Source organism: Equus przewalskii, chromosome X, assembly GCF_037783145.1.
Source record: "Equus przewalskii isolate Varuska chromosome X, EquPr2, whole genome shotgun sequence".
NCBI lineage: Eukaryota > Metazoa > Chordata > Mammalia > Perissodactyla > Equidae > Equus > Equus przewalskii.
In genome coordinates, this window is record NC_091863.1 from 39,219,618 (window position 1) to 39,244,961 (window position 25,344).

Genomic DNA, 25,344 nt, shown 5'->3' on the forward strand with positions numbered 1-25,344 from the left:
AGTCAAGAAAATCTGCCAAATCTCAGTAAGAACAGTTAGCTCTCTGGCATTTTAACTTACTCTACTGCCACCCCCTACTCCCCAGTTCAGTGGCAGACTTGAAAAGGCCACATTCCTGGTACTGGAAGGGGCAGAACAGAATTACAGCTCTTACAAAGAGTTGCTATGAACATAAGAGTACAAGCATCTCTTTGAGACCCTGCTTTCAATTCTTTTGAGTATATACCCAGAAGTGGAATAGCTGGATCATATGGTAATTCCATTTTTAATTTTTTGAGAAACTGCTGTATTGTTTTCCATAGCAGCTATACAGTTTACATTCTTACTAACAGTGCACAGGAGTTCCAATTATTCCACATCTTTGCTAACGTTAGTTATTTTCTTTCTTTTGATAGTAGCCATCCTAATGGGTATGAGGTGGTATCACATTGTAGGTTTCATTTGGATTTCTTTAATGATTAGTGATGTTGGGCATCTTTGCATGTGCTTATTGACCATTTGTATATCTTCTCTGGAGAAATATCTATTCAAGCTCTTTTCCATTTTTGAATTGGTTGTTTCAAATTGTTGTTGAGTTTTAGGAATTCTCTATATATTCTGGATGTTAATCCCTTATCAGATGTATGATCTGCAAATATTTTCTCTCATTCTGTGGGTTGCCTTTTTTACCCTGTTGATAGTGTCTTTTTAAAAAAAATTCTTTCTTTTTTTCTTCTTGCCTTCCTGCCTTCCTTCCTTTCTTTTTTGGTGAGGAAGATTGACCCTGAGCTAACATCTGTTGCTAATCTTCCTCTTTTTTCTTGAGGAAGGTTGTCCCTGAGCTGGCATCCATGCCAATCTTCCTCTATTTTGTATGTGGGACACCACCACAGCATGGCTTGATGAGCGGTGTGTAGGTCTGCACTCGGGATGCAAACCTGTGAACCTTAGGCCACCAAAGTGGAGCACGTGAACTTAACCACTATACCACCAAGCCAGCTCCTTGATAGTGTCTTTTGATGCACAAAACATTAAAATTTTCATGCAGTTCAATTTGTCAATTTTTTCTGTTGTTGCCTGTACTTTTGGTGTCATATCCAAAAAATCATTGCCAAATCCAATGTTGTGAAGATTTTGCCCTATGTTTTCTTCTAAGAGTTTTAGATCTTATATTTATGTCATGGATCTATTTTGAGTTAATTTTTGTATATGGTGTTAGGTAAGGATCCAACTTCATTCTTTTGCATGTGGATATCCAGTATTCCCAGCACCATTTGTTGAAAAGACTGTCTTTACCCCATTGAATGGTCTTGACAGCCTTCTCAAAAATCATTTGACCATGTACATGAGAGTTTATTTCTGGACTATCTATTCTAGTCCATTGGTGTATATGTTTGTCTTTATGCCAGTAGCACACTGTTTTGATTACTATAGTTTTGGAGTAAGTTTTGAAATCAGGAAGTGTGAATCCTTCAGTCTTCTTCTTTTTCAAGATTGCTTTGGCTTTTCAAGGTCCCTTCAGATTCCATATTACTTTTAGGATGAGTTCTTTTTATTTCTGCAAAAAGCATTATTGGGAGTTTAATAGGGATTGCATTATACCTAGATCACTTTTTATTTATTTTGTGTTGTTCATATCCTTTTTTTCCTTAGTTATCTTCTATCTGATTGTTCTACACATTATTGAAAGTGGGGTATTGAAGTCTGCAACTATTGTTGTAGAACTAGCCTTTTCTCCTTCAAATTCTGTCAATTTTTGTTTCATATATTTTGATGATCTGTTATTAGGTGTTTAAATGTTTATAATTGTTACGTATTCTTGCTGTATTGAACCTTTTATTAATATATAATGTTCTTCTTTATCTCCTGTTAACTTTTTAAAATTTAAAGTCTATTTTGTCTGATATTAGCATAGCCACCCCTGCTTTCTTCTGGTTACTATTTCATGGAATGTCCTTTTACGTCCTTTCACCCTCAGCTTATTAGTGTTTTTGGATCTAAAATGAGTCTTTGTAAACAGCATATAGTTGGGTCATGGTTTTTTTTTTTTTTTAATCCATTCTGCCAATCTCTGTCTTTTGATTGGAGAATTTAATCCATTTACATTAAAATTGTTGCTGATGAGGAGGGACTTCTGCCATTTTGCTATTTGTTTTTTATGTGTTTTATAGCTTTTTAGCCCTCATTTCCTGAATTACTGTTCTCTTTTCTGTTTAGTTGTTTTTTTGTAGTGAAACTTTTAAATTCCTTTCTCATTTCCTTTTGTGTATATTCTATAACTATTTTCCTTGTGACTACTATGGGGGTTTCATTTAGCATCTGAAAGTTATAATGCTCTAATTTGAATTCATACCAGCTTAATTTCAATAATATACAGAGACTTCTCCTTTAACAGCTCCATCCACAACTCTTTCACTTGTTGATGTCACAAAATTACATTTTTATGCATTGTGTGTTCAAAAACTTAAGCTAATAATTTTTTAAAATGCATTAGTTAAATTATGTAGAAAACAAAATGTGGAGTTACATACAAAAGTTACAATAATACTAGCTTCTAGATTAGTAATTGTATTTCTAACATATTAGTCTCTTAAATCATGTAGAAAACATAAAGCATTGTTACACACCATTGTTACAATAATAATAGTGTTTATAATTGCTCATGTATTTACCTTTACTGAGATCTTTATTTCTTCATACGGCTTTGAGTTACTGTCTATTGTTCTTTCATTTCAACATGCAAGACTCCCTTTAACATTTCTCACAGGAAAGGACTAGTGGTAATGAACTCTGTCAGGTTTTGTTTATCTGGGATTGTCTTAATTTCTCCCTCATTTGAAGGACAATTTTTCTGGGTATAGACTTCTTTGTTGACAGTTTTTTTTTTCTTTTAGTTTTGACTATATCATCCTAATGCCCTCTGGCCTCCAGAGTTTCTGATGAGAAGTATGCTAATGATCTTATTGAGGATCCCTTGTATGTGATGAATCACTTCTCTCTTGCTGCCTTCAAAATTCCTTGTCTTTGTCTTTTGATGGTTTGTTTATAATGTGTCTTGGTGTAGATGTCTTTGATTAAATTCTACTTAGAGTTTGTTGAGCTTCTTGGATGTTTATATTCATATATTTCATCAAATTTAGGAAGTTTTTGGACATTGTTTCCTTAAATATCCTCTCTGCCCCTTCTCTCTTCTTCAGAGTTCCAAAATAGTTACACCAGACAGATTCTGCCAGTACAATTGTTGTATAGGTGGGAGACAGACTTCAGGTGCTTCCTACTCCTTCACCTTTTCAGAATCCTCCTCTAGTCAACTGATTTTTGAATAAAGGGCAAAGTAATTTCAATGGAGAGGAGATTATCTTTTCAATAAATGATTCTGGAGCAATTCAATATCCATATTTTTAAAAACTCCAAAAAACACAAAAAACTAGATGAACCTCAGCCTACACCTCACATTTATACAAAAATTAATTCAAATAGATCATAGACCTATAGGTAAAATATAAAATTGTAAAACTTATAAAGAAATAATAGTTGAGAACTTCCCAAACCTGGGGAAAGAACTGGATATGCAAGTACACAAAGCTAATAGAACTGTTAATTACATCAATGCAAAAAGACCTTCTCTGAGACATATAATATTAAAACTATCAAAAGTCAATGAAAGAAAAAATATTAATGGCAACAAGAGAGAAGACAATAACCTACAAAGGAACCCCCATCAGGCTTTCAGTGGAATTCTCAGCAGAAACTCTAAAGGCTAAGAGAGAGTGGAGTGATATATTCAAAATACTGAAAGACAAAAACTATCAGCCAAGAATACTCTATCCAGCAAAATTAGCCTTCAGTTATGAAGGAGAAATAAAAGCTTTTCTAGACAAACAAAAGCTGAGGGAGTTCATTGCCACTAGACTTGCATTATAAAAAATGTTGAAGGGAGCCCTCCTGCCTGAAACAAAAAGACAAAGGTTTAAAAAGATTTGAGCAAGGAGATAAATAGATAGAGAAAATCAGAAAATTGCAGCTCTGTATCAGAATAGGGTAGTAAACACTTGATTATAACATAAAAGATAAAGGGAAAGAAAGCATCAAAAATAACTATAAACACTTTGATTTGGTCACAAACTCACAACACAAAAAAGAATAATTTGTGACAACAAAAACATAGAAGGAGAAGAAAAAAGGGATGGAACCTGCATAGGCTAATGGAGATATGAGGCTATCAGAAAAAAGACTATCTCATCTATAAGGTCTTTTATACAAACCTCACGGTAACCACAAAACAAAAAATCAGAGCAGAGTCATAAATCATAAATAAAGAAAAAACTGAGAAAACCATCACAGAAAACCACCAAACTGAAATGGCAAACAGAAATACAAGGAAAAAGAGGACAAAAGGGGAGCTGGCCCCCTGGATGAGTGGTTAAGTTCATGTGCTCTGCTTTGGTGGCCCAGGGTTTTGCTGGTTAGGATCCTGGGTGCAGACATGGAACCACTCATCAGACCGTGCTGAGGCAGCATCCCACATGCCACAACTCGAAGGAACTACAACTAGAATATACAACTATGTACTGGGGGGCTTTGGGGAGAAGAAGAAGGAGAACAAAAAGAAATACAGGGAAAAAGGAACAATGGAAATATAGAAGAACCAGAAAACAAAAGACAAAATGGCAGTATTAAGTTCTCATATAACAATAATCACTCTAAATGTAAATGGATTGAATTCACCAATCAAAAGACACAGAGTGGGGGCTGGCCCCATGGCCGAGTGCTTAAGTTCACGTGCTCCGCTGCAGGTGGCCCAGTGTTTCATCAGTTCAAATCCTGGGCGCAGACATGGCACTGCTCATCAAGCCACGCTGAGGCGGTGTCCCACATGCCACAACTAGAAGGACCCACAACTAAGAATATACAACTATGTACTGGGGGGCTTTGGGGAGAAAAAGGAAAAAAATAAAATCTTAAAAAGAAAAAAAAGACACAGAGTGGCTGGATGGATTAAAAAAGAAGGTCCAACAATATGCTACCTCTAAGAAACCCATCTCAGCTCTAAAGACAAACATAGGTTCAGAGTGAAGGGGTGGAAGATGGTACTCCAAGGAAATGGCAAGCAAAAGAAAGTGGGTGTAGCCACACTTATATCAGGCAAAGCAGAGTTCAAGATAAAATGATAACAGGAGACAAAGATGGGCATTACATAATGATAAAAGGGACATTCCACCAAGAAGGCATAAAACTTATTAATATATATGCACCTAACACAGGAGCACCAAAGCATATAAAGCAACTATTAACAGACCTAAAGAGAGAAATTGACAGCAACACAATAATAATAGGGGACTTCAACACCTGACTTACATCAATGGATAGATCATCCAGACAGAAAGTCAACAAAGAAACAGCGGCCTTAAATGAAACACTAGACCAGATTAATAGAAATATATAGAACATTAGCAATACAGGCCTAACTCAAGAAGCAAGAAAAATATCAAATAAACAAACTTACATTATACCTAAAAGAACTAGAAAAAGAAGAATAAAGTCAGTAAAAGGAAGGAAATGATAAAAATAAGAGCAGAAATAAACAAAATAGAGACTAAAAAAAAAAAGCAATAGAAAGGATCAGTGAAACAGAGCTGGATCTCTGAGAAGATAAACAAAATTGAGGGGCCAGCCCTGTGTGTGGCCGAGTGGTTAAGTTCGCACTCTCCACTTCAGGTGGCCCAGTGTTTCATCGATTTGAATCCTGTGCGCGGACATGGCACCACTCGTCGAGTCACGCTGAGGTGGTGTCCCACATGACACAACTAGAAGGACCCACAACTAAGAATATACAACTATGTACCAAGGGGCTTTAGGGGGAAAAAGGAAAAAAAATAAAATCTTAAAAAAAACAAAATTGACAAACCCTTAGCCAGACTCACTAAGAGAAAAAGAGAGAAGACTCAAATAAATAAAATCAGAAATGAAAAAGGAGAAATTACAACAGGCATGACAGAAATACAAAGGATTATAAAAGAATACTATGAAAAGCTATACGCCAACAAACTGGATAACCTAGACAAACAGGATAAATTCTTTGAATCATACAACTTCCCAAAACTGGATCAAGAAGACATAGAGAATATGAACAGACCAATCACAAACAAAGAGATTGAAATAGTAATAAAAAATCTCCCAAGAAACAAAAGTCAAGGACCAGATGGCTTCTCTGGAGAATTCTACCAAAAATTCAAAGAAGATTTAATTCCTATCCTTCTCAAATTATTCCAAAAAATTGAAGAGGACAGGATGCTTCCTAACTCATTTTACAGGGCCAACATTACCCTGATACCAAAACCAGAGAAGGACAACACAAAAAAAGGAAAATTATAGGCCAATATTGCTGATGAACATAGATGCAAAAATCCTCAACAAAATGTTAGCAAATCAAATACAACAATACAGTAAAAGATAATAGACCATGATCAAGTGGGATTTATTCCAGGGAGGCAAGGATGGTTCAACATCCACAGATCAATCAATGAGATACACCACATTAACAAAATGAAGAATAAAAATCATATGATCATCACAACAGATGCAAAGGAGGCATTTGACAAGATCCAACATCCATTTTTGATAAAAACTCTCAACAAAATGTGTACAGAAGGAAAGTACCTCAACATAATAAAGGTCATATATGACAAACCCACAGCCATCATCATACTTAATGGTGAAAAACTGAAAGCCATTCCTCTGAGAACAGGAACAAGACAAGAATGCCCACTCTCATCACTCTTATTTAACATGGTATTGGAAGTTTTAGCCAGAGGAATTAGGCAAGAAAAAGAAATAAAAGGTATCCACATAGGCAATGAAGAAGTGAAACTCTTGCTCCTTGCAGACGACATGATTTTATCTATAGAAAATCCCAAAGAATCCATTGGAAAACTATTAGAAATAATCAACAAATAAAGTTGCAGGGTACAAAATCAACAACAAAAATCAGTTGCATTTCTATACATTAATAACAAACTAGCAGAAAGAAAAGTCAAGAATACAATCCCATTTACAGTCACAACAAAAAGAATACAATAACTAGGAATAAATTTAACCAAGGAGGTGAAAGACCTATACATTGAACACTAGAAGACATTACTGAAAGAAATCGAAGACATAAAGAAATGGAAAGATATTCCATGCACATGTATTGGAAGAATAAACATAGTTAAAATGTCCGTATTACCTAAAGCAATCTACAGATTCAACGCAATCCCAATAACATTCTTCATGAAAATAAAACAAAGAATCCTAAAATGGAACAAAAGACCCTGAATAGCCAAACAATCCTGATAAAAAAAAAAGAACAAAGTTGGGAGTATCACACTCCCTAGATTCAAATTATACTACAAAGCTATAGCAGTTAAAACAGCATGGTACTGGCAGAAGAACAGACACATAGATCAATGGAACAGAATTGAGAGCCCAGAAATAAAACCACACATCTATGGATAGCTAATCTTTGACAAAGGAGCCAAGAACATACAACAGAGAAAGGAAAATGCCCTCGATAAATGGTGTTGGGAAAACTGAAAAGCCACAAGCAAAAGAATGAAATTAGACCACTACCTTACAGCACACACAAAAATTAACTCAAAATGGATTAAAGACTTGAATGTAAGACCTGAAACCTTAAACCTCTAGAACAAGATACAGGCAACATACTCTTTGAGATTGGTCTTAGCAGTATCTTTTCGGATACCATGTCTACTGGGGCAAGGGAAACAAAAGAAAAAAATAAACAGATGGGACTACATCAGACTAAAAAGCTTCTGCACAACAAAGGAAACCATCAGCAAAATGAAAAGACAACCCACCAACTGGGAGAACTATTTGCAAATCATATATCCAACAAGGGGTTAATCTCCAAAATATATAAAGAACTCATACAACCCAACAGCAAAAAAATGAACAACCTGATCCAAAAATGGGCTGAGGATATGAACAGACATTTTTCCAAAGAAGATATACAGGTGGCCAACAGGCACATAAAAAGATGTTCAACATCACTAATTATTAGGGAAATGCAAATCAAAACTGCAATGAGATATCACCTCACACCTGTCAGAATGGCTATTACTGAAAAGACAAAAAATAACAAGTGTTGGAGAGGATGTGCAGAAAAGGGAAACTTCATACACTGCTGGTGGGAATGCAAACTGGTACAGCCGCTATGGAAAACAGTATGGAGATTCCTCAAAAAATTAAAAATAGAAATACCATATGACCCAGCTATCCCGCTACTGGATATTTATCCAAAGAACATGAAATCAACAATACAAAGAGATTTATTCACCCCTATGTTCATTGCAGCGTTATTCACAACAGCCAAGACATGGAAGCAACCCAAGTGCTCATCAATGGAAGAATGGATAAGGAAGATGTGGTATATATATACAATGGTACGCTACTCAGCCATAAAAAAAGACAAAATCATGCCATTTGTGACAACATGGATGGACCTTAAGGGTATTATGCTAAGCCAAATAAGTCAGACAGAGAAAGACAAATACCATATGATTTCACTTATATGTGGAAGATAAACAAACAGATAAGGAGAACAGATTAGTGGTTACCAGAGGAAAAGGGGGTGGGGGGAGAGCGATGGGATAAAGGGGCACACATGTATGGTGATGGATAAAAGCTAGACTATGGGTGGTGAACATGATGCAGTCTGTACAGAAACTGAAATATAATAATGTACACCTGAGATTTACACAATGTCATAAGCCAATATGACCTCAATAAAGTTAAAAAAAGTTGAATTAAAGGTGCTTGACATATTAAAAAAAAACTTCTGGAAGAAAATACAGGAGAAAATCTTCGTGACCTTGGGCCAGGCAGAGAGTTTTAGATATGACACTCAAAGCGTGATCCACAACAGAAAATATTGATATTTTGGATGTCATAAAAACCAAAATTATAAATACAGAAACAGTCTGCAGAGAAAAGTTAAATTTTAGAGTGTCCGTTCCAGGGCTTGTTCATGTTCTTGCTCCATCCCATCTGAATGGCCAATCTAGTGTTTGTCTCTAAGGATATGCTCTTTCTTTCACAAAGTACGTAGTATCTAGTGTATCTGGGAAGTCAGAAGAGACCAAAGCAGTAAGTCAAGAATCACCAGCAACTGTTGTAGGAGCACTGGGCTGGGACTCAGGGCATTCACACTCCAGCTTTGCCTTAACCATCTGGTAGAGGAGAGAAACCTGCAATCCACACAGTGACACAAAGCAGAATGACAGAAGTGCTGTGGGAAAACTGAAGAAGCAGGACCAGGGGTTTGGGGAATGCTTCCCAGTTGGGTGGGCATCTGAGCTTAGCCTTGAAAGACAAGCAGAATGTTGACAGGCGAAAACAGACAAACATGAAACAGATGTGAGAGGTACAGGCAACACTTCCCCATCCTCCATAATTCCAAAATTAAAGTAAAAGGAACACCACTCACTATTATAACTATGCCCACAAGTACATTCAGAAGAGAAGCAGGTCACTCAGTTGGAAAGGAAGTGATTCCCAGATGGTGATGCCAAAGCTGAGTCTTGAAGGGTGAGCAGGAATTAGCAAAAGAGAAGAACAGGCCTGAGCAAGGGCCCAGAATGTGGAAGCCTATGCTGGATCGACAAGAGAGTGAATATCCCCGAGTCTTTGACACCTGGAGGGCATGGGAAGAGGACTTGTCTGTCATAGGAAAGGGGGCCCTGTCATAGAGAAATTTGGAGGACATGCCATACAATGGGAGAACTGATTCTGAACACAGGGAAGATTCCCAAGGAGGATGGTGACATATTGTTTCAACTGTGGTCCTGTGGGAAGAGAACCCTGGAGGCAAGATGGATTGGCCGGTCACATCTCAGACGCAGGAGTTCGTTATGATATAAAACATGGGAAATCTGAAATAGGGCTGTGGAATTGGGAACGAGAGAAAACAGCAGTAAAGAGACATGAGGCATTGGAGAAGTAGGTCTGAAGTCAGAGGTGAAGAAGAGCAAAAAGCTGTCCAAGACTCATTTGAGTGGGCCACAGTAATGAAAATAATTCAAAGCCAGGTTAAAACATTAGCTTGGACACAAGTAGTGCTTATAAACTTTCATGGCCATTGAAAGGTAATACTTTCTTTAGAGTTCACAGACTGCTTGAGTTCAGCTTGAATTTCTTACCTCCTGCCCCAATCCCTAAACTGGGTTTGAGGTAAGCTGTGAAGATACAGCTGGGGACACTGTCATTAGATGCCACACTTGAATCAGGGAAAATAGTTTCTTAACAGACATATCTCAACATTTTTTGAACTTTGCTTTTCTTGTCAATGATTAGTTAAAGGTAACTGTAGTGTAAATTACAGAATATATTCCCTTTTATCTTCAAGGAATAATATTGAGCCAGATAGATTACAGTAACTGGCCGTTTTGCAACAGTACCAGAGGGATAGGGTCTGTGATGCATTCCTTTGGTCGCCAATGGCTAGTGGACATCCCTGTGTGCCGGGCAGTAAACTGGGCACTGGGCAACCAGCAGTGACCAAGGCCAACATTGTCCCTGCCCTCATTTCTAGTGAGGAAGACAGACACAAAACAGTTATGAGAGGTTCAGGAAATGCCTCCATTTCCTTCTTAATTTCAAGATTAAAATAAAAGGAACATGCTTTCTATTATAGTTATGTCCATAAGTTCACACAGAAGAGGCTGGTCATCCAGATGGAAAGGAAGCAGAGAGAGCTTCCAAGACCGTGATGCCAAGGCTGGGTCTTGAAGAGTTTGTGGGAATTAAAAGGGCAGTGTGGTTGTAGTCTTTCACAATGAGAATATTTTTTTTTCTATTTTACCTTTTGTTCTAATATACTTTATTTTACACCATTTAATTGTGTATAAGATTGGAATTTTTTACATATTCATGGTGAATTAAATCATTATGAAATGACCCTTTCGAGCCCAATAGATACTTTTTGTCTTAGTCTTTTTAGTCTGATATTAATATACCTGACCTTGCTGTATTTTGATTAGCATGTGCCTGGCAAATTTTCTTCCATCCTTTTATTTCTAACAGTTCTGTATACTTATGATTTGCTAGGTTTGGCATAAACAGCATATGGCTGTATTTGTAAATTTTCATCCAAAATGACAATCATTGACTTTAACTGGAGAGTTTACTCCATTAACCATTTTTTATTACTGATTATGTAATAAAATATGAACTTAAGATATGAATTTATTCCTACTTTCTCACGTTTTACTTTGTTTTTCCTGCCCTTTCTAGAAATCTTTTTCTACTTTCTTGACTTTTAAAAATTGATTTATGTGTTTTTGTTTGTTTTTCTCATTGCCCACTTCATGATTAAAATAATAGCAGATAGTAAAATAGCAATAATATGAAATTACTCAAAATAATTGGAAATGATGGGGGATCAATTTTCTTGCCATATACAATAATGCAGTGATCAATCACTCCAATATAGGAAACAGTGAGATGCAGGTGTCAGAAGAGACAAGCGTAACCACGCAGGACTGTGGCGGCGGTCCACAGACGGCGCACGTAGTGTAGCCACATGGTTTCTCGGTAACTACTCTCTTTGAACTTTAGGCGGTACAGCCACTCCACAGGGGTCGTGAGCAAGCGCAAACCTTGCACAGTCAAGAAGGGGCAGGGCTAGAGTTGATCCCAGAGCCGGAAGTACCTCTAGCCACCTTCTCGCTGCGCCCGCTCACGAAGCTTCCCGCGGTTTGGCGCCAACTGGGCGCTGAGGTAGTTTTCAAGGACTTTGACGAGGGCCTGTGGTTTTGTGATTGGAGGGGTGGATGTGGGGTCAGTGAAAGGGATTTGGGGGTTGATCATAGGGGCCCTTGGAGTCAGGATAGGGACTCGTCCTAAATTGAGTTGAATGCTCGGATCAGTAATTTCCGTCTTTCTTCTTTTCTAATATTCTCATCTTAAAGTTCCATCTAAGACCATAGTTGGGTATGTATTGTTTTCATTTCTCCTAAGTTCTAAGTATTTTCTAATTTTGGTTATTTTTATTTTTACCAAGAGTTATTTAGAAGTGCCTTTTCAATTTTCAAAAGTTAAGCCTTTTATTAATTTCTAATGCAACTTATCTGTGCCCTGTGTGATGCTTATTAATTTGAATGTGTTTAGACTTCCTTTAATGCTAAGTCTAAGATCAGTTAGTAATATTGCCTCTCTAGCTTAAAAATAGTATGAGTTCTCTAATTGATAATTGTCTTATTCAAAACATGTATATTCTTTCTCTGTGTGTGCTTGCTCTTTTAATCACTGAGTAGTGATTTGTTTGCATGTTTGTGCATTTATACGCACACGAACGTTTTTAAAAATTTGTATATTTATATATTTTACTTGGTGTTACTGGGAACAGGTAGAAGTACTTTTCAGAATAAAGATTGACAGATGATTCTAGGTGAGTGAGGGCAGACAGGGCACAGCTTGGCATGTGCAAGTGGGGAGGGGGACAGGGCTTGGCATGGCTCAGCATGTGGGAGGTAAGACAGACCCTGGTATATGCAGGAAGAGGAGAGGGGCATATGAGGCTGAGAGAATCTGGGAAGGGGGCGGAGCATGGCATGTGGCGGGGCTGGGTGTGCCCTGGTACAGTGTATGGGGCCCACAGGGCAAGGAGCTTAAGGCGAGATAGAGTGTGTTCAAGAGAGCAGGGTCGGGTGCTGGGCCTGGAGAGATTATGTGGACTGGGCAGCGCATGAAGGTGAGAAGAGCATGTGGAGGGGCCAAACTATGAGTCTTTGGGTGGGCTGGGCAAAGGTGGCTTCTGTGGGTCCGTGGTGCAGGGCAAGCAGAGTAGCAGGTCCTGGAGGGTAGGGCAGGGCAGGCTGAGTGGAGCAAGTGTAAGGGGGTGGAGTCTAGCTTTTCTGGGCGGATAGGCAGGGCCTTATGCATTCAGGTGGGCAAGGTGGGGCCAGATGGACCTGTCAGGTATGTCTGGATAAGGTGGGCAAGTCATTCCCAGGCAGGCAGGATACCTAGTGTATCCAAGCAGGTGTGGTGGGCCCCAGCCGCGTTGGCCAGAGGCTGAGGCCAGGAGTGTTGGGGCAGGGTGAGCCTGTCCCCATCCACTTAGTGCTGACCCAGAGCCCTCCTCCCACCAGCACAGGAACCCTACTTGTAATCTCTGGTCTCTGGTGAGTCCAGGACACAGGGTGGATGAGGGAGTGGAGCGGAGCGGAGCTGGTGCGAGCTCAGCTCTTGCCTGTAATACCCTTGGAGACTTTGCCGTGGTCCCACTGGGTACTGCCCACTCAACCAGAGCTGCCTCAACTGCAGAAGTCCAGGGCTGTCCCATAAATACCGGATGGTGGCGATGCCATTGGCAGTAAAGGAGGCACCTGAGACAACAGCCACAATCCAGCTGTTGTCCGAAGAGGACCTGCCTCAGGACTGAAACCTATACTAGGACTTTTGTGTAGGGGACTTTTGGCAATCCAAGCCTGATGAGTGTATGACAGGGCCCCTGGGTAAAAGGATGGTGACAGTGAAGGCAGACAGTGAAGGGTGAGCAACGGGGGAGAGAGGAGGCGGGGAGTGTCCAAAGACCATTTAAGAAACAACTTGGAGACACCTGTCAGCATTTTCCTGGCTTACAGCCCTGGATGAGTAACACTGAGGAGCTCCCTTTCCTGGATCCTGCACTGCAGAAGCAGGCAGTGAAAGTGAAGAAAATGGAGAATTTGAAGAAAAAAGTGGAGTGGAAGGTGACGGAAATGGTGGAATGGGGGGGCGGGGCATGGAGGCAGAGATCAGGGGCAGCATGCAGGGCAAGGGGTCCAGGGTTAGGGGGCTGACATTGACCCACCCCTACCCCTGCCCTGCCCACGCTTCTCCCACAGAAGGAGAAGAAGCAGAAGCTCATGGACAAGAGGAAACACCCAGAGCAGACAGATGCCAAGGACCCAGGCTTGCTGCGGCAGTGCCTGGGACCTGGCTGTGTGCATCCCACCCGACCAGGCTCCAAGTACTGCTCCGATGACTGTGGCATGAAGCTGGCAGCTGAGTGAGTGCACCTGGAGGTTAAGCAACAGGGAATAAAGTAGGGCATGATCTATGCCATCTGTAAGTCCATCCATCCCCTCTACCCATATATCCTCCCACCATTCATCCACCTACCCACCCATTCATCCACTCTTACAGCCACCCACCCATTGAACTACCCATCCACCAACTCACTCATCCATCCTTACAGTCATTTGCCCACCCAGCCCATCCACCCATCTATCCACCATTCAATCACTCATTCACCAACATTCACTCATTTACCATTCATTATTCTGTATATTCACCATTCGGTCACTCATCCATTTCTTCTTCCTTTGACATCTCCACCAACGCATTCCATTTCTTGCTGCCTGCCCTTCCAGCCGCATCTATAATATCCTGCCCCAACGCATCCAGCAGTGGCAGAAGAGCCCCTGCATTGCTGATGAGCATGGCAAGAAAATGCTTGAGCTCATCCACCGTGAGCAGCAGAACGCCTACATCCGACTGAAGGATGCAGAGAGCCATTTCCATGAACTTGAGGCCATCATTCTGCGTGGCAAGCAGCAGGCTGTGTGCAAGGATGGGGAGGTGATCAGGAATGGGTGGGGTGGAGCAGAGAGGTACCTGGTATCTTGCCCTACCCGTCCCCACTCTGCACTGCTTCACTGGCTCTTCCACTATCCTGTGCAGAGCAACGAAGATGAGAGGAACAGCATAAACCTGCAGATCTTCTGTGTCTCCTGCGGGCAACCCATCAGTAGGCATATTGCCCTGCGCCACATGGAGCGCTGCTTTGCCAAGGTTGGGGAATTGGCTGGGGGCAGATGGGGCAAGGGTGTTTTTGGCTGGGTGGGGTCCATGGGGACGGGGGAAGGTTTGGTGCCAGGATGTTTGTTGTAGAAGGGAATACAACACACACACATGGCTCCACCCATTTGTGCTTTTCTTCCATTCCCAGTATGAGGGCCAAAGTTGGGGCATCAGCCAGTGGTGATGGGGGACGTTGGCTGGGCAGACAGGAGCATAGAGTTTACAGGGGACAAATATGTTGTTTGGGGCTTTGTCATGGGAGGGCATGTGGTGTACATCCACGGTTCCTCCCATTTGTACTCTTTCTTTCCAGTATGAGTGCAAATCGTCCTTCGGGTCCTTTTACCCCACTTGCATTGAGGGGTGAGTGTGGGTGCTAGTCAGGGTCAAAGGCATGATGTGAGCAGGGTCAGGAGCATGGTGGGCAAGATCGTGGCAGGATGTGGGTGGGCTCATAGGCAAAGGTGGGCAGGTTAGGGGGGTTGGGGGATTGGGGACAAAGTTTGAACAGGGTTACGGGTGGGACCTCCCTCCTCTTGACCCTTAGAACTTCACTTTCGACTTCATCCAGGGCCACAAGGCTCTTCTGTGATGTTTATGACCCACAGAGTAAGAGGTACTGTAAGCGACTCCAGGTGCTGTGCCCTGAGCACTCGAGGGACCCTAAGGTGAGACTCTTCCTTCCCTACTTCATCACCCTCCATTCCTCCCCTCCTCCCTGCCTGACTACCCTATTTTTCTCTTCCTCTCTGCTTGATTGCCTCCTATTTCCTCCTTCCTTCTGCCTGACTGCCTTCATATGTCCTCACCAACCCCTGTATGTCTCCTCCTCCCTTCCTGTCCGCCCCCATTCCCTACTCCTCACTGCCTGATCAACCTCTATTCTTACTTTTCTCTCTGTCTGACTGCTATTTATTCATATCCACCTTGCCTGACCCCCTCCACCCACATTTCACTCTCCCACTCTGCCTGACCACCCTCCGTTGCTCTGCTCCTCATTGCATAACCATTCCCCATTCTTCTCTTCTCCTTGCTTGACCATCCTTCATTCCTGTCTCACCTCCTTCCTTACCGCTTCACATTCCTCCCCTCCCTGCATGGCCACCCTCAATTCCTCTCTCCCTCAATTTCTGACTTCCCTCCATTCTTATTTGCCCTGCCTCACTGCCTCCAATCATCTTCTCCCTGCCTATCATCTCCTAAATCTTTCCTTCCTCCCTGTTTAACCAGCCCTCACTTCTCCCACCCTCCCTGCCTCATTCCTCGCCTCCTCCATGCCTTACTAACCCTATTCATCTACTTCTCCCTGCCAGACTTCCTCTCCATCCTTCCTCTCCTTCCTGTTTGATCTTTTTCTTTTATTCTGTCTTTCCTGCTCGATCACCTCCATTCCTTCATCCCTGCTTGGTTAACTTAACCCCTCCATCCTCCGTGTTTGGTCATCTCCCTTTTGCCCCCTCTTCCCTATGTAATCACTGAATTTCTCTCTTCCTCCCTGCCAGGTCGCTCCCCATTCTTCTCCTTCCTGCACGACTGCACTCCATTCTCCTATTCCTCTCATTATGGCTGCCTTATCACCCTCCATTGCTACCCTCCTCCGTACCTTATCGTTCTTCATTCTTCCCCACAGGTACCAGATGATGAGGTGTGTGGTTGCCCACTAGTGCACAATGTCTTTGAGCTCACTGGCAATTTCTGTGCCCTCCCCAAAATCCTGTGCAACCGCCACTACTGCTGGGAGAAGCTGAGGCGTGCTGAGGTGGACCTAGAGCGCATTCGTGCGGTAGGCTACAATGCTGGGTGGGGCTGAGGGCAGGATAGGATCCTAGAATCCCCCTCTCATGCTCACCTCCCACAGTTGCACAAGCTGGAAGAGCTGGAAGAGCAGGAGAACAAGGTGCGCACGGCTATGACAAATCGGGCAGGGCTGCTGGCCTTGATGCTTCATCAGACAATACAGCATGACCCGCTGACTTCTGACCTGCGCTCCAGAGTAGACAGCTGAGCCCTGCTCAACTGAGGTCCTGTACCCAACACCCTGTGCAAGGGAGACACTCCATGAATTCCTCACACACCTGTTCCTCTAACCACTTCTTTCTCAGGGCATCTCAGAGTTTCTTTGTGCTTCTCTGTTCACCATTTGGTCTCCTGTCTCTGTCTAGTACTCCTTGGGAGGGAGGTCCTCAAAATTCCCCTCTGTTCCTGTCCATTCCTCCATCCCTCTGTCTCCTTCTTCCCTGAACCTAGGCGGGGCCAGGGGATCTGCCCTTCCCTCATCTCACGCTGTCCAGAGTTTTGTTAATAAACTTAGGAAGAACAAGAGCTTTTAATATCCCCTCATGTCCCCTAAACCTGTCTCTCTGGCCACAACCCAATTCCAAACCTCCGATGGTGGTGAGTGACAGTGCAACTGTACTTAGGAGGGGGTTGCAGTGCATATGCAGAGATGGTTGTGAAGTGATCCCCACTCAGTGCTTGGTGGATCTTCTTCTGTTAGGGGAGATGTGACCTTACAAAGGGGGAGCCAATGACCCTTGTTCCCTGCAGTCCTCCATCTCAGGCCATCAGGTATGTAGTTGGCACCTGATTGGTGCATAGCCAATTCAGCAACTTTTGTGTAATTGTTAGTATTCCCCAGGCCAGAGATGTTGGAAAAATGTTGAGGTGGGGGACAGGTGAGTGTGGAATAGTCCTCCCTGATGAATCCACTTTGGGACACTGAGGAAAATTCAAGGGGCCATGGCAATCATGCCCCTGCCCCCCCATCTTGTTTCACTCCTCACCATCCCACGAGGTCCCAGCCCTTTCTGTCAGCCTTGGCCCCTGCCAGTCCAGTCCTGGTCTGTCCGTCTCCCCACAGCCCTGCCCATCACGCTCTGTCCTTCTTCCCCTACTGTCTTGCTCTGGGTCTGCCTTTTCCAGCCTGCCCTGTCCATTGAGTCCTCATCCAGTCATGCCCATGTCATGCCTATAGGGTTGCCAGAAGAGCACTGGGGTCTTGGCCACGTCTGCCTTTGCCTGTCCCAGCCAGGCCTCCTGTGAAGGTGTGTCTGGTAACGCTGCCTGTGGGTACTGGTATGTCTCAAATGATAAACTACTTTTCTTATTTTTCCTATACTCAATCATCCATTACTGGATTTTTTCATAGTTGCTTTTTTTCTCAGGGACTCATATATTTCACCTAAAATGTTACCTAAATGTTTACATATGTTGCTCTAGACTTACACCTCATATTCCACTATAACTAGTTTATATTACTACCTATCTGGTGCGAGATCTCCTTTTTTATTACTAATGTTGTATTTTTTTTTCTTTTCAATTTGATCAAATTTGCCAGGGGCTAATCCATATAATTGTTTGAAAGGATTAGCGTTTGTTTTATTTATACTCCCTAAGATTATATTTATTTTATTTATTTAAGCTTTCATTTTCATTAATTGCCATTTCTTGATTTTTTTATTTGTTTCATTTTCATGTGTTTGCTTAATTTTGTTGTTCTTTTTCTAATCTCTTGAATCAAATGCTTAACTTGATTATTTTTGGTTTTCCAGTCTTTTTTTTGTAGTAAAGGATTTGAGGCTGTACAGTTTCCTCTGAATGCAGCTGTATCTTAGAAACTCCGATATGAACTGTGCAACTTCAGAATTAATTTCTCACTTTGATCCTAACTATTGAGGAAAGTTTCTTAGTTTCTAACTGGCTAAAGTAGTTTGGCTGATTTTCTTTCTTTCTTTTTTGTCATTATGGATTTACTAGGATCAAAGAATGTAGCTGTTGAATATGAACTTGTAAAAATTACTCAAGATTTTCTTTGTGGCCCAGATTCTCAGCTGAATTTTGTAAAACTTTCATGGATATAAGAAAAGAAACTATATTCTCTGTTAGGTACAGATTACTCGTTAGGACTTTTCAATCTAGTTTGATGATTAAGATTTCTTCACTCCAATTTTTTGTCTTTTTGTCTACTTCAGCTGTTATATTATCAAAAGATAGAATAAATGTTATATTTTTAAAGAAATTTCTCCTTGTAGTCCTGTGTTTTTTTGGAGGGAGGGGAATCCTAAAGTGTGTATCTTAGACCATTTTGCACAATGCTATTATGTATTTTCCTTGTTTTGTCTTTGAGTGCTTTTTTTTTTTCCTGAGGAAGATTTGCCCTAAACTAACATGAGTGCTAATCTTCCTCTCTTTTGTATGTGGGTCACTGCCACAATGTGGCTGCTGACAAGTGGTGTAGGTCTGTGCCCGGGAACCAGGCCCGGGCCATGGAAGCAGAGTGTACTGAACTTAACCACTAGGCCATGGGACTGGCCCCTGTCTTTGAGTGCTTTTGACCTTGAATTTCCTTTGATGACTACATCACCACTACCACTTTTCTTTTGCTGCCACTAACCTGCTGTATCTTTGCCTAAACCTTTATTTTGCATTTTTCTCTTTGTTGACGAATACTTCTTGTAGGGCCAACCTGGTGGCGCAGCGGTTAAGTGCGCACATTCCACTTTGGCAGCCTGAGGTTCACTGGTTCGGATCCTGGGTGCGGACATGGCACCGCTTGGCACGCCATGCTGTGGCCCGTGTTCCACATATAAAGTAGAGGGAGATGGGCACAGATGTTAGCTCAGGGCCAGTCTTCCTCAGCAAAAAGAGGAGGATTGGCAGCTGTTAGCTCAGGGCTAATCTTCCTCAAAAAGAAAAAAAGAATACTTCTTGTAACTGTGTATATTTTTTGCCCTAATCCCATATTCATGTCTTGATATTCAGTCCATTTAAATTTGTGTAGTTATGATAATCTTATCTTTTTGTGTTATATTATGCTTACTATTGGTTTTACTATTTCCTAAATACAAATTTATCCTTTTCTCCTTCCTAATAGCTCAATGAAGTTTCTGTTCATTTCTCTCCTTCCCTCTTACCTTGTTAGTTTGGAAATTTTATTTTTACTAATTGTCCAATTATATACACTTTGATTTCTAACAGGCATGATTTAACTTATTTTTTCTCTATTATTTGATCAGAATATAATTAGACCTTTCTTTGTAGAGAAAAATTCTCTATCCTCCATATTTGCTTCAGCAAGATGAACAGTATTATTTCTGTATTTTCTAGAAAAATTTAAACTGCTTATTCGAAGAATATATTTTCTTACATTAAGTCAATTCTGCTTCAAGAAAACTTACTTAACATTTTTATTCAAAATCCCCAGTTACTTTATCATAATTTAACTATAGCTGTATGAATGTGTCCCCAAACGTGTGTATTATACAACAGTCGTTGCTAACCGTTGTTTTGCTCTCTTATTCTGAGATCTATCTTCTGATTTAGTATTCATTTATTTAGAATACTTCCTTTAGTGTTTTCCTCAAACACAGTAAATTGATGGACTACTTTTCAAATGTTTTATGTCTCAAACTATCATTCTTTTGCCCTGACTGAGGAATGGTAATTTGGGAAGGGATATAGGATCTCCGCATTGGAGTCCTTATTTCTCCATGATCTATGGGAAGTAGCTTCTAAGATGGCCCCCAATTATCCCTGCCTCCTGGCATTCATGGCTTTGTGTAATCCCCTCCATTTGAGTAGCTTGCTTCTAACAGATAGCATACCTTAACATTGAGGAGATACCATCTTGTGATTAGATTACAAGGGATGGTGGCTTCTGTCTTGCCAACAGGCTCTGTCCCTTGTTGGCTTTAGTGAAGCATCTTGCCATGATGGGCAGGCCTGTGTAGCAGAGAACTGAGGGTGGCCTCCAACTCTCAGTTAGTAGGAAATTGAGACTCTTAGTCCAACAGCCCAAATGAACTGAATCCTACAAACAACCATATAAATGAGCTTGGAAGAAGATCCTTCCTCAATTGAGCCTTCAGCTGAGGCCCCAAGCCTGGCTGACACCTTGATTGCAGCCTCATGAGAGACCCTGAAATAGAGTACCAAGCTGAGCTGTGCTCAGATTCCTGACCCACATAAACTATGAGATAATAAATGTGTGTTGCTTTAGGCCCCTAAGTTTGTGGGGATGTGGAGCCAGGCAATTGGGGCCTGCAGGGTCAGTGATTTTGTGAGGGACACTGGGTTGGTTTCTGGAATGGTAGCCATAACATCCTTCAGGAATGGTCAGTGTTTGCCCTCTCTATAAATCAGTTTTAGAAATTATGTGCATCGCTGATTGGCAGTCTGGACAGATCGATGATTGGAAACCTGCTGGGAGTGTGGCACCAGTGTGCCTGTGTTGGGCATTGTTCGAGGTTCCCATGGAAGGCAGCTAAGGGCCCTTGCTGGGATGTAGTAATTGGCCATCACTGCGGATTAATGATATGAGGAGCCTGAGCCATGTCAGTGATTGGGGGACTTTGAAGTGTCCTCTGGCAGTCTTTGTGGTCCAGTGGCTCCTGCTGACCAGTGAATCACTGGAAGCCAGAGGAATCAGGTGCATTGTCCAAGAAATTTGGGACCTGAGGTGACCATAGATCAACAGTCTTGAGTAGGTCAGTCACTGGGGGACCTGCTGCACACCTGGCTTCCAGCGTCCAAAAAGGGGGTGCGGAGGGTGAGTTTGAGTTTTCATCTCTGTCACAAAAGACGGGGCTATGTACGTTGCCCTGGATGTGCACTGAAACATACAAAAGCTCAGTTTATGCACACAAGATGTTACCCCTCAGCCTGAACATTTTGAAGACAATGGAAAATAGAAATATTATTTATTGGAAGCCGACCCTGTATGGAGGTCAGTATTGCAGAATGGCTGAGTGTGGGCACTTTATGATCAACTGACTGGCTTAAATATCTCCCTGTCCTGCTACTTGCTAGCAGTGTGCCCTTGGGGGAAATGACTTAACATTGCTGCCCTTCAGCTGTTTCTGTCAAGTGATCCTAACGATAACCATTGTCATGTAGCTGGCAGGGTTGCAGTGAAAATTAAATGAGGTACTTGGTATCGGTCACCAGGGCCTCAGGGCAGGGCAGATGGGTCACAGAAGAGACAGATCACCATCCTCCTGCTGAGTGAGCACCACGTGGCTGGTGTCCCACATCCGGAGCCCTGTGTGTTTCAGTGGAAAATGTGATGCGGCTGATGGAGGAAAGGTGGGATGGGAGGGTCAGCCCCACACCTGGGGGAGGGGAATGCAGCTCCCTGCAGGGTGTTTGTGGGTGCAGTTGAGGTGGGAGCGGCCACCGGCCCTAACCAGAGAGATGCTGCCCACTGACTCCCAGCACAGACCCTGCACTCTCCATTGGCTCTTTGCAGACGCTCAGCCAATCCTCAGCAGACCTCCTTTCCCCTGCTCTCTGGGGTTCGCTGACTCCTCCTCTGTCTTGGTCTAGGGCAGAAGAATCCTTTTCTCTGGAACTGAGAGGATGGCAGGGTAGTAGAGTGACCACAGTCTCTAGGGCCCTTCTAATTCTTCCTCCTCCTTTCGAAGATGAATAAAATGGCCTGAGAAGGGACAAGACTTGCCCCGCCACCCAGATCGTGAGTGACAGCAGTGGAGTGGAACCAGGTCTTCTGAGTGTGTCCCCCACCCTCACCACACTACAGCCAAGACCAAGTTTCCCACTGAAAATTCCCCTCGAGATTCTGTAAACAGAGGAAGACGATGAGAGAGCCAGACCCTGCCCGACAGCTCCCTGTGGATGCTGTCACCTCTGGCGACAGGCTGATTGTCACAAGGACTCAGGGTCATGTGGTCAGTAGGACAGTACACATTCTAAAACTCCAATATTTTGGTTTTGTTTATTATAAAAATAATTATATTCATAGCAGAAAGTTATATACCATAAATAAGTAGAAAGAAAAAAGTTAAAATGACCTCTAACTCTATCATCTCCTAAATATAAATTCTATTAATGTTTTGATTTATTTGCTTCTAGATATTTTTTTTGGGTATGTGCCTCGGTGTTTATGTGCAGGGGTGTTTAGTATATTCACTCATCCACATTTAGCTTAAATGAAAACTAGAATCATGTTTTTTGGTTACCTTCTCTTTTTGCTTTGTATTTTAACTTAAATATTTTTCCACATCAGCAGATATTTTTGTATGCAACTTTAACAGCTGCAGAACATCGAGTCATTGAATGTATCATAATTTATATAACCGATATACTGTTAGTAAACATTTATGAAGGATGGTTTTGGTTTTGATTGTTACTAACACCACTGTAGTAAAATTCCTGGATTTAAATCTTCACATGATTATTTTGTAGAAATCGAAATCTTGGGTCAGGGTGCAAGAACAGATATTAAATGGTAAATGACTTAGGAGGGGACAGTTGTACACTTGGTCCCAGTGAGAAACCTGCCCTTTCCAAGCATCACACGATTATATCAGTCACAGATACACAGGGTGTGGTCACAGAAACGTGGTGTTTCCTGGGCCTACCAGAGGGTGTGGCCTCTTGTCCAGCTCAAGTGTGGGGGTTTCCAGGCTGGTGAATGTGAGCTCTGCAGTGCCCCTGTGCATCCTCCTCTCTGCAACTTTAACTTCACAGACTCATGCCCCTTCCCAAGAAAAGCAGGAAATAACCAAGTTTTTCATGAGTTATCATCGATTTATGTACAGTCATGCATAGCTTAACGACAGAGGCATGTTCTGAGAAATGAGCTGTTAGGCAATTGTGTCGTTGTGAGAACATCATAGAATGTACTTACACAAGCCTGGATGGTGTAGCCTACTACACACCTAGGCTATATGGTATTAATGTTATGGGACCATCATTGTCTACGCAGTCCATTGTTGACCCAAACATCATTATACGGGGCATGACTGTAGTTGTTTGTTGCACCCATTACTGTCCAGGGTTTTTAGGGAGCATTTAAGAGTCTCTGTAGTAAAATGTCCATGTATGGCTCTATAAAAATTAGGTCGGGGAAGATACAGACAGAATGGAGAACATCAGCACCAGAATCTATTTGGGCTGTAGGCATTTGTGCTGTATGGTTTTGCAGAGTAATTAAAATTAAGCTGCAAGTTTGTCTCTGATCTTCCTACCAGGCACAGCTGGAAAGGAAATGCAGTCATTTGTGGGATTTACTTTGTCCAAGGGAGAAAATAGGGCAGTCCTTCCAGGGTAAACATTTTCTGATAATTGAATTTCAAAAACAAATTTGACGTCATTATGGATTATAGGTGAGGTGACCTATATCATCCAAATCAAGACACTTTAGAAAGTGAAAGGGGTATCATTTATAATTATTCCAGAACAACAAGTATAATCTGATCAGGGGGTCAGCCTAATGATAAAGACAGAATGTTGTCAATGGTAACCTTGTCATAAGTGCACAATAGGGTCTGCCACAGCCGTCTTCTAGGGCAATGGTTCTCCCGGTGTGTTCTCTGGACCACCAGCAACAGCATTTGACAGATTGGTAGAAATGCAAATTCTTGGGTGCTACTCCAGACCTGCTGAATATCTAACTTTGGATGTGGGGTTCAGAAATCTGTGTGTTGACAAGCCCTGTAGGTGATTCTGATACACACTCGAGTTTGAGACGCACTGATTCAGAACTGTCTTCAAAAGAAGCCAAGGGCATAGGGTCAAAGCAGAACTCAGTGGACAGGATTCTTCTTGTGCACACCTCACTGATGATCTTGTTTCAAACCATTTACATTCCTATTTTCCTCAGAGCCTTTGAACACTGCTTGGGCCTTAGGTAGGTCAAGGTAAAAGAATATACTTATATTCAAGTGCTACCTTGTACATCTTAAACGTATACAATTTTTAATTTGTCAATTATACCTCAGTAAAGCTGGAAAAAAATTTAAAAAAGCATATTTGGTCATAGAATATGTCATTTTCAGCGTAGACTTAAAACTGTGCAATGACCCTGTTCATGGTCAGTGCTTCTCTTTATGTTGTTAAAACCTAATCTCTATTTTAAATATGACATCCTGAGATATAAATACAATTGCAATACGGAATATAATCCTTTCAAGGTACAAAAACCAGTTCATATTTCTTCCCCACATATATAATCCCTTAGTGGTAATCCATTAGTTCAAATAAAACATCAATACTTTTTCCATGATGGAGTCCAGCATTTGCTCTCAGATTTTTTACTCATTTTGCTTCCCTGAATGTCACAGAGACCCTTCTTCTTCTACATAGAGGTATTTGACATCAGATCTTTTGTTTAACTTCCACACCTTTGCACTTTGCAGCATATGTCTTATCTTCTTATTTAAGCTTCTCCAACACTGGCAGGTAAACTTACTCTCCCATGGAGAATTTACCTTTCCTACCTACTTGTATTTGTTTTGCAGGTCTGAGGGTTGCTAGAAGACCAGGGGTGTGTATAATATATTTCTCTCTTCCCAGTTCTCTGCATAACATCTGGTACTCAACTGCCCAGGAAAGGTGTTTCCTGCAGTTCTCATATTAGCTGGGAGATTTAAGAGGGCTTAGTTTAGTCCTCACCTTTTAGTAAAGAATAACTCTTACTTCACGAACACAGTGAACTGCAAAAATTTCAATTATGTTTTTCTCCTACAAAAGTTATGTAACGTCAATGAAAATAATCCA

At 41.7% G+C, this 25,344-nt stretch overlaps 2 protein-coding genes across 5 annotated transcripts in view; one reads left to right on the forward strand and one right to left on the reverse strand.

The window, feature by feature from the left end:
- Positions 1 to 25,344, reverse strand: part of UXT (ubiquitously expressed prefoldin like chaperone) — a 117,682-nt gene that overhangs the window by 37,725 nt on the left and 54,613 nt on the right. The gene's annotated exons all lie outside the window — the stretch shown is intronic.
- LOC103541900 (CXXC-type zinc finger protein 1-like) lies at positions 11,688 to 18,844 on the forward strand. The gene is made up of 10 exons (XM_070606518.1): positions 11,688 to 11,757; positions 11,949 to 11,970; positions 13,626 to 13,733; positions 13,869 to 14,032; positions 14,397 to 14,604; positions 14,707 to 14,817; positions 15,140 to 15,189; positions 15,398 to 15,494; positions 16,457 to 16,609; positions 16,685 to 18,844. Exons 3-10 carry the CDS (start codon positions 13,632 to 13,634, stop codon positions 16,829 to 16,831), a joined length of 1,032 nt encoding a protein of 343 aa, XP_070462619.1. The 5' UTR covers positions 11,688 to 11,757; positions 11,949 to 11,970; positions 13,626 to 13,631; the 3' UTR covers positions 16,832 to 18,844.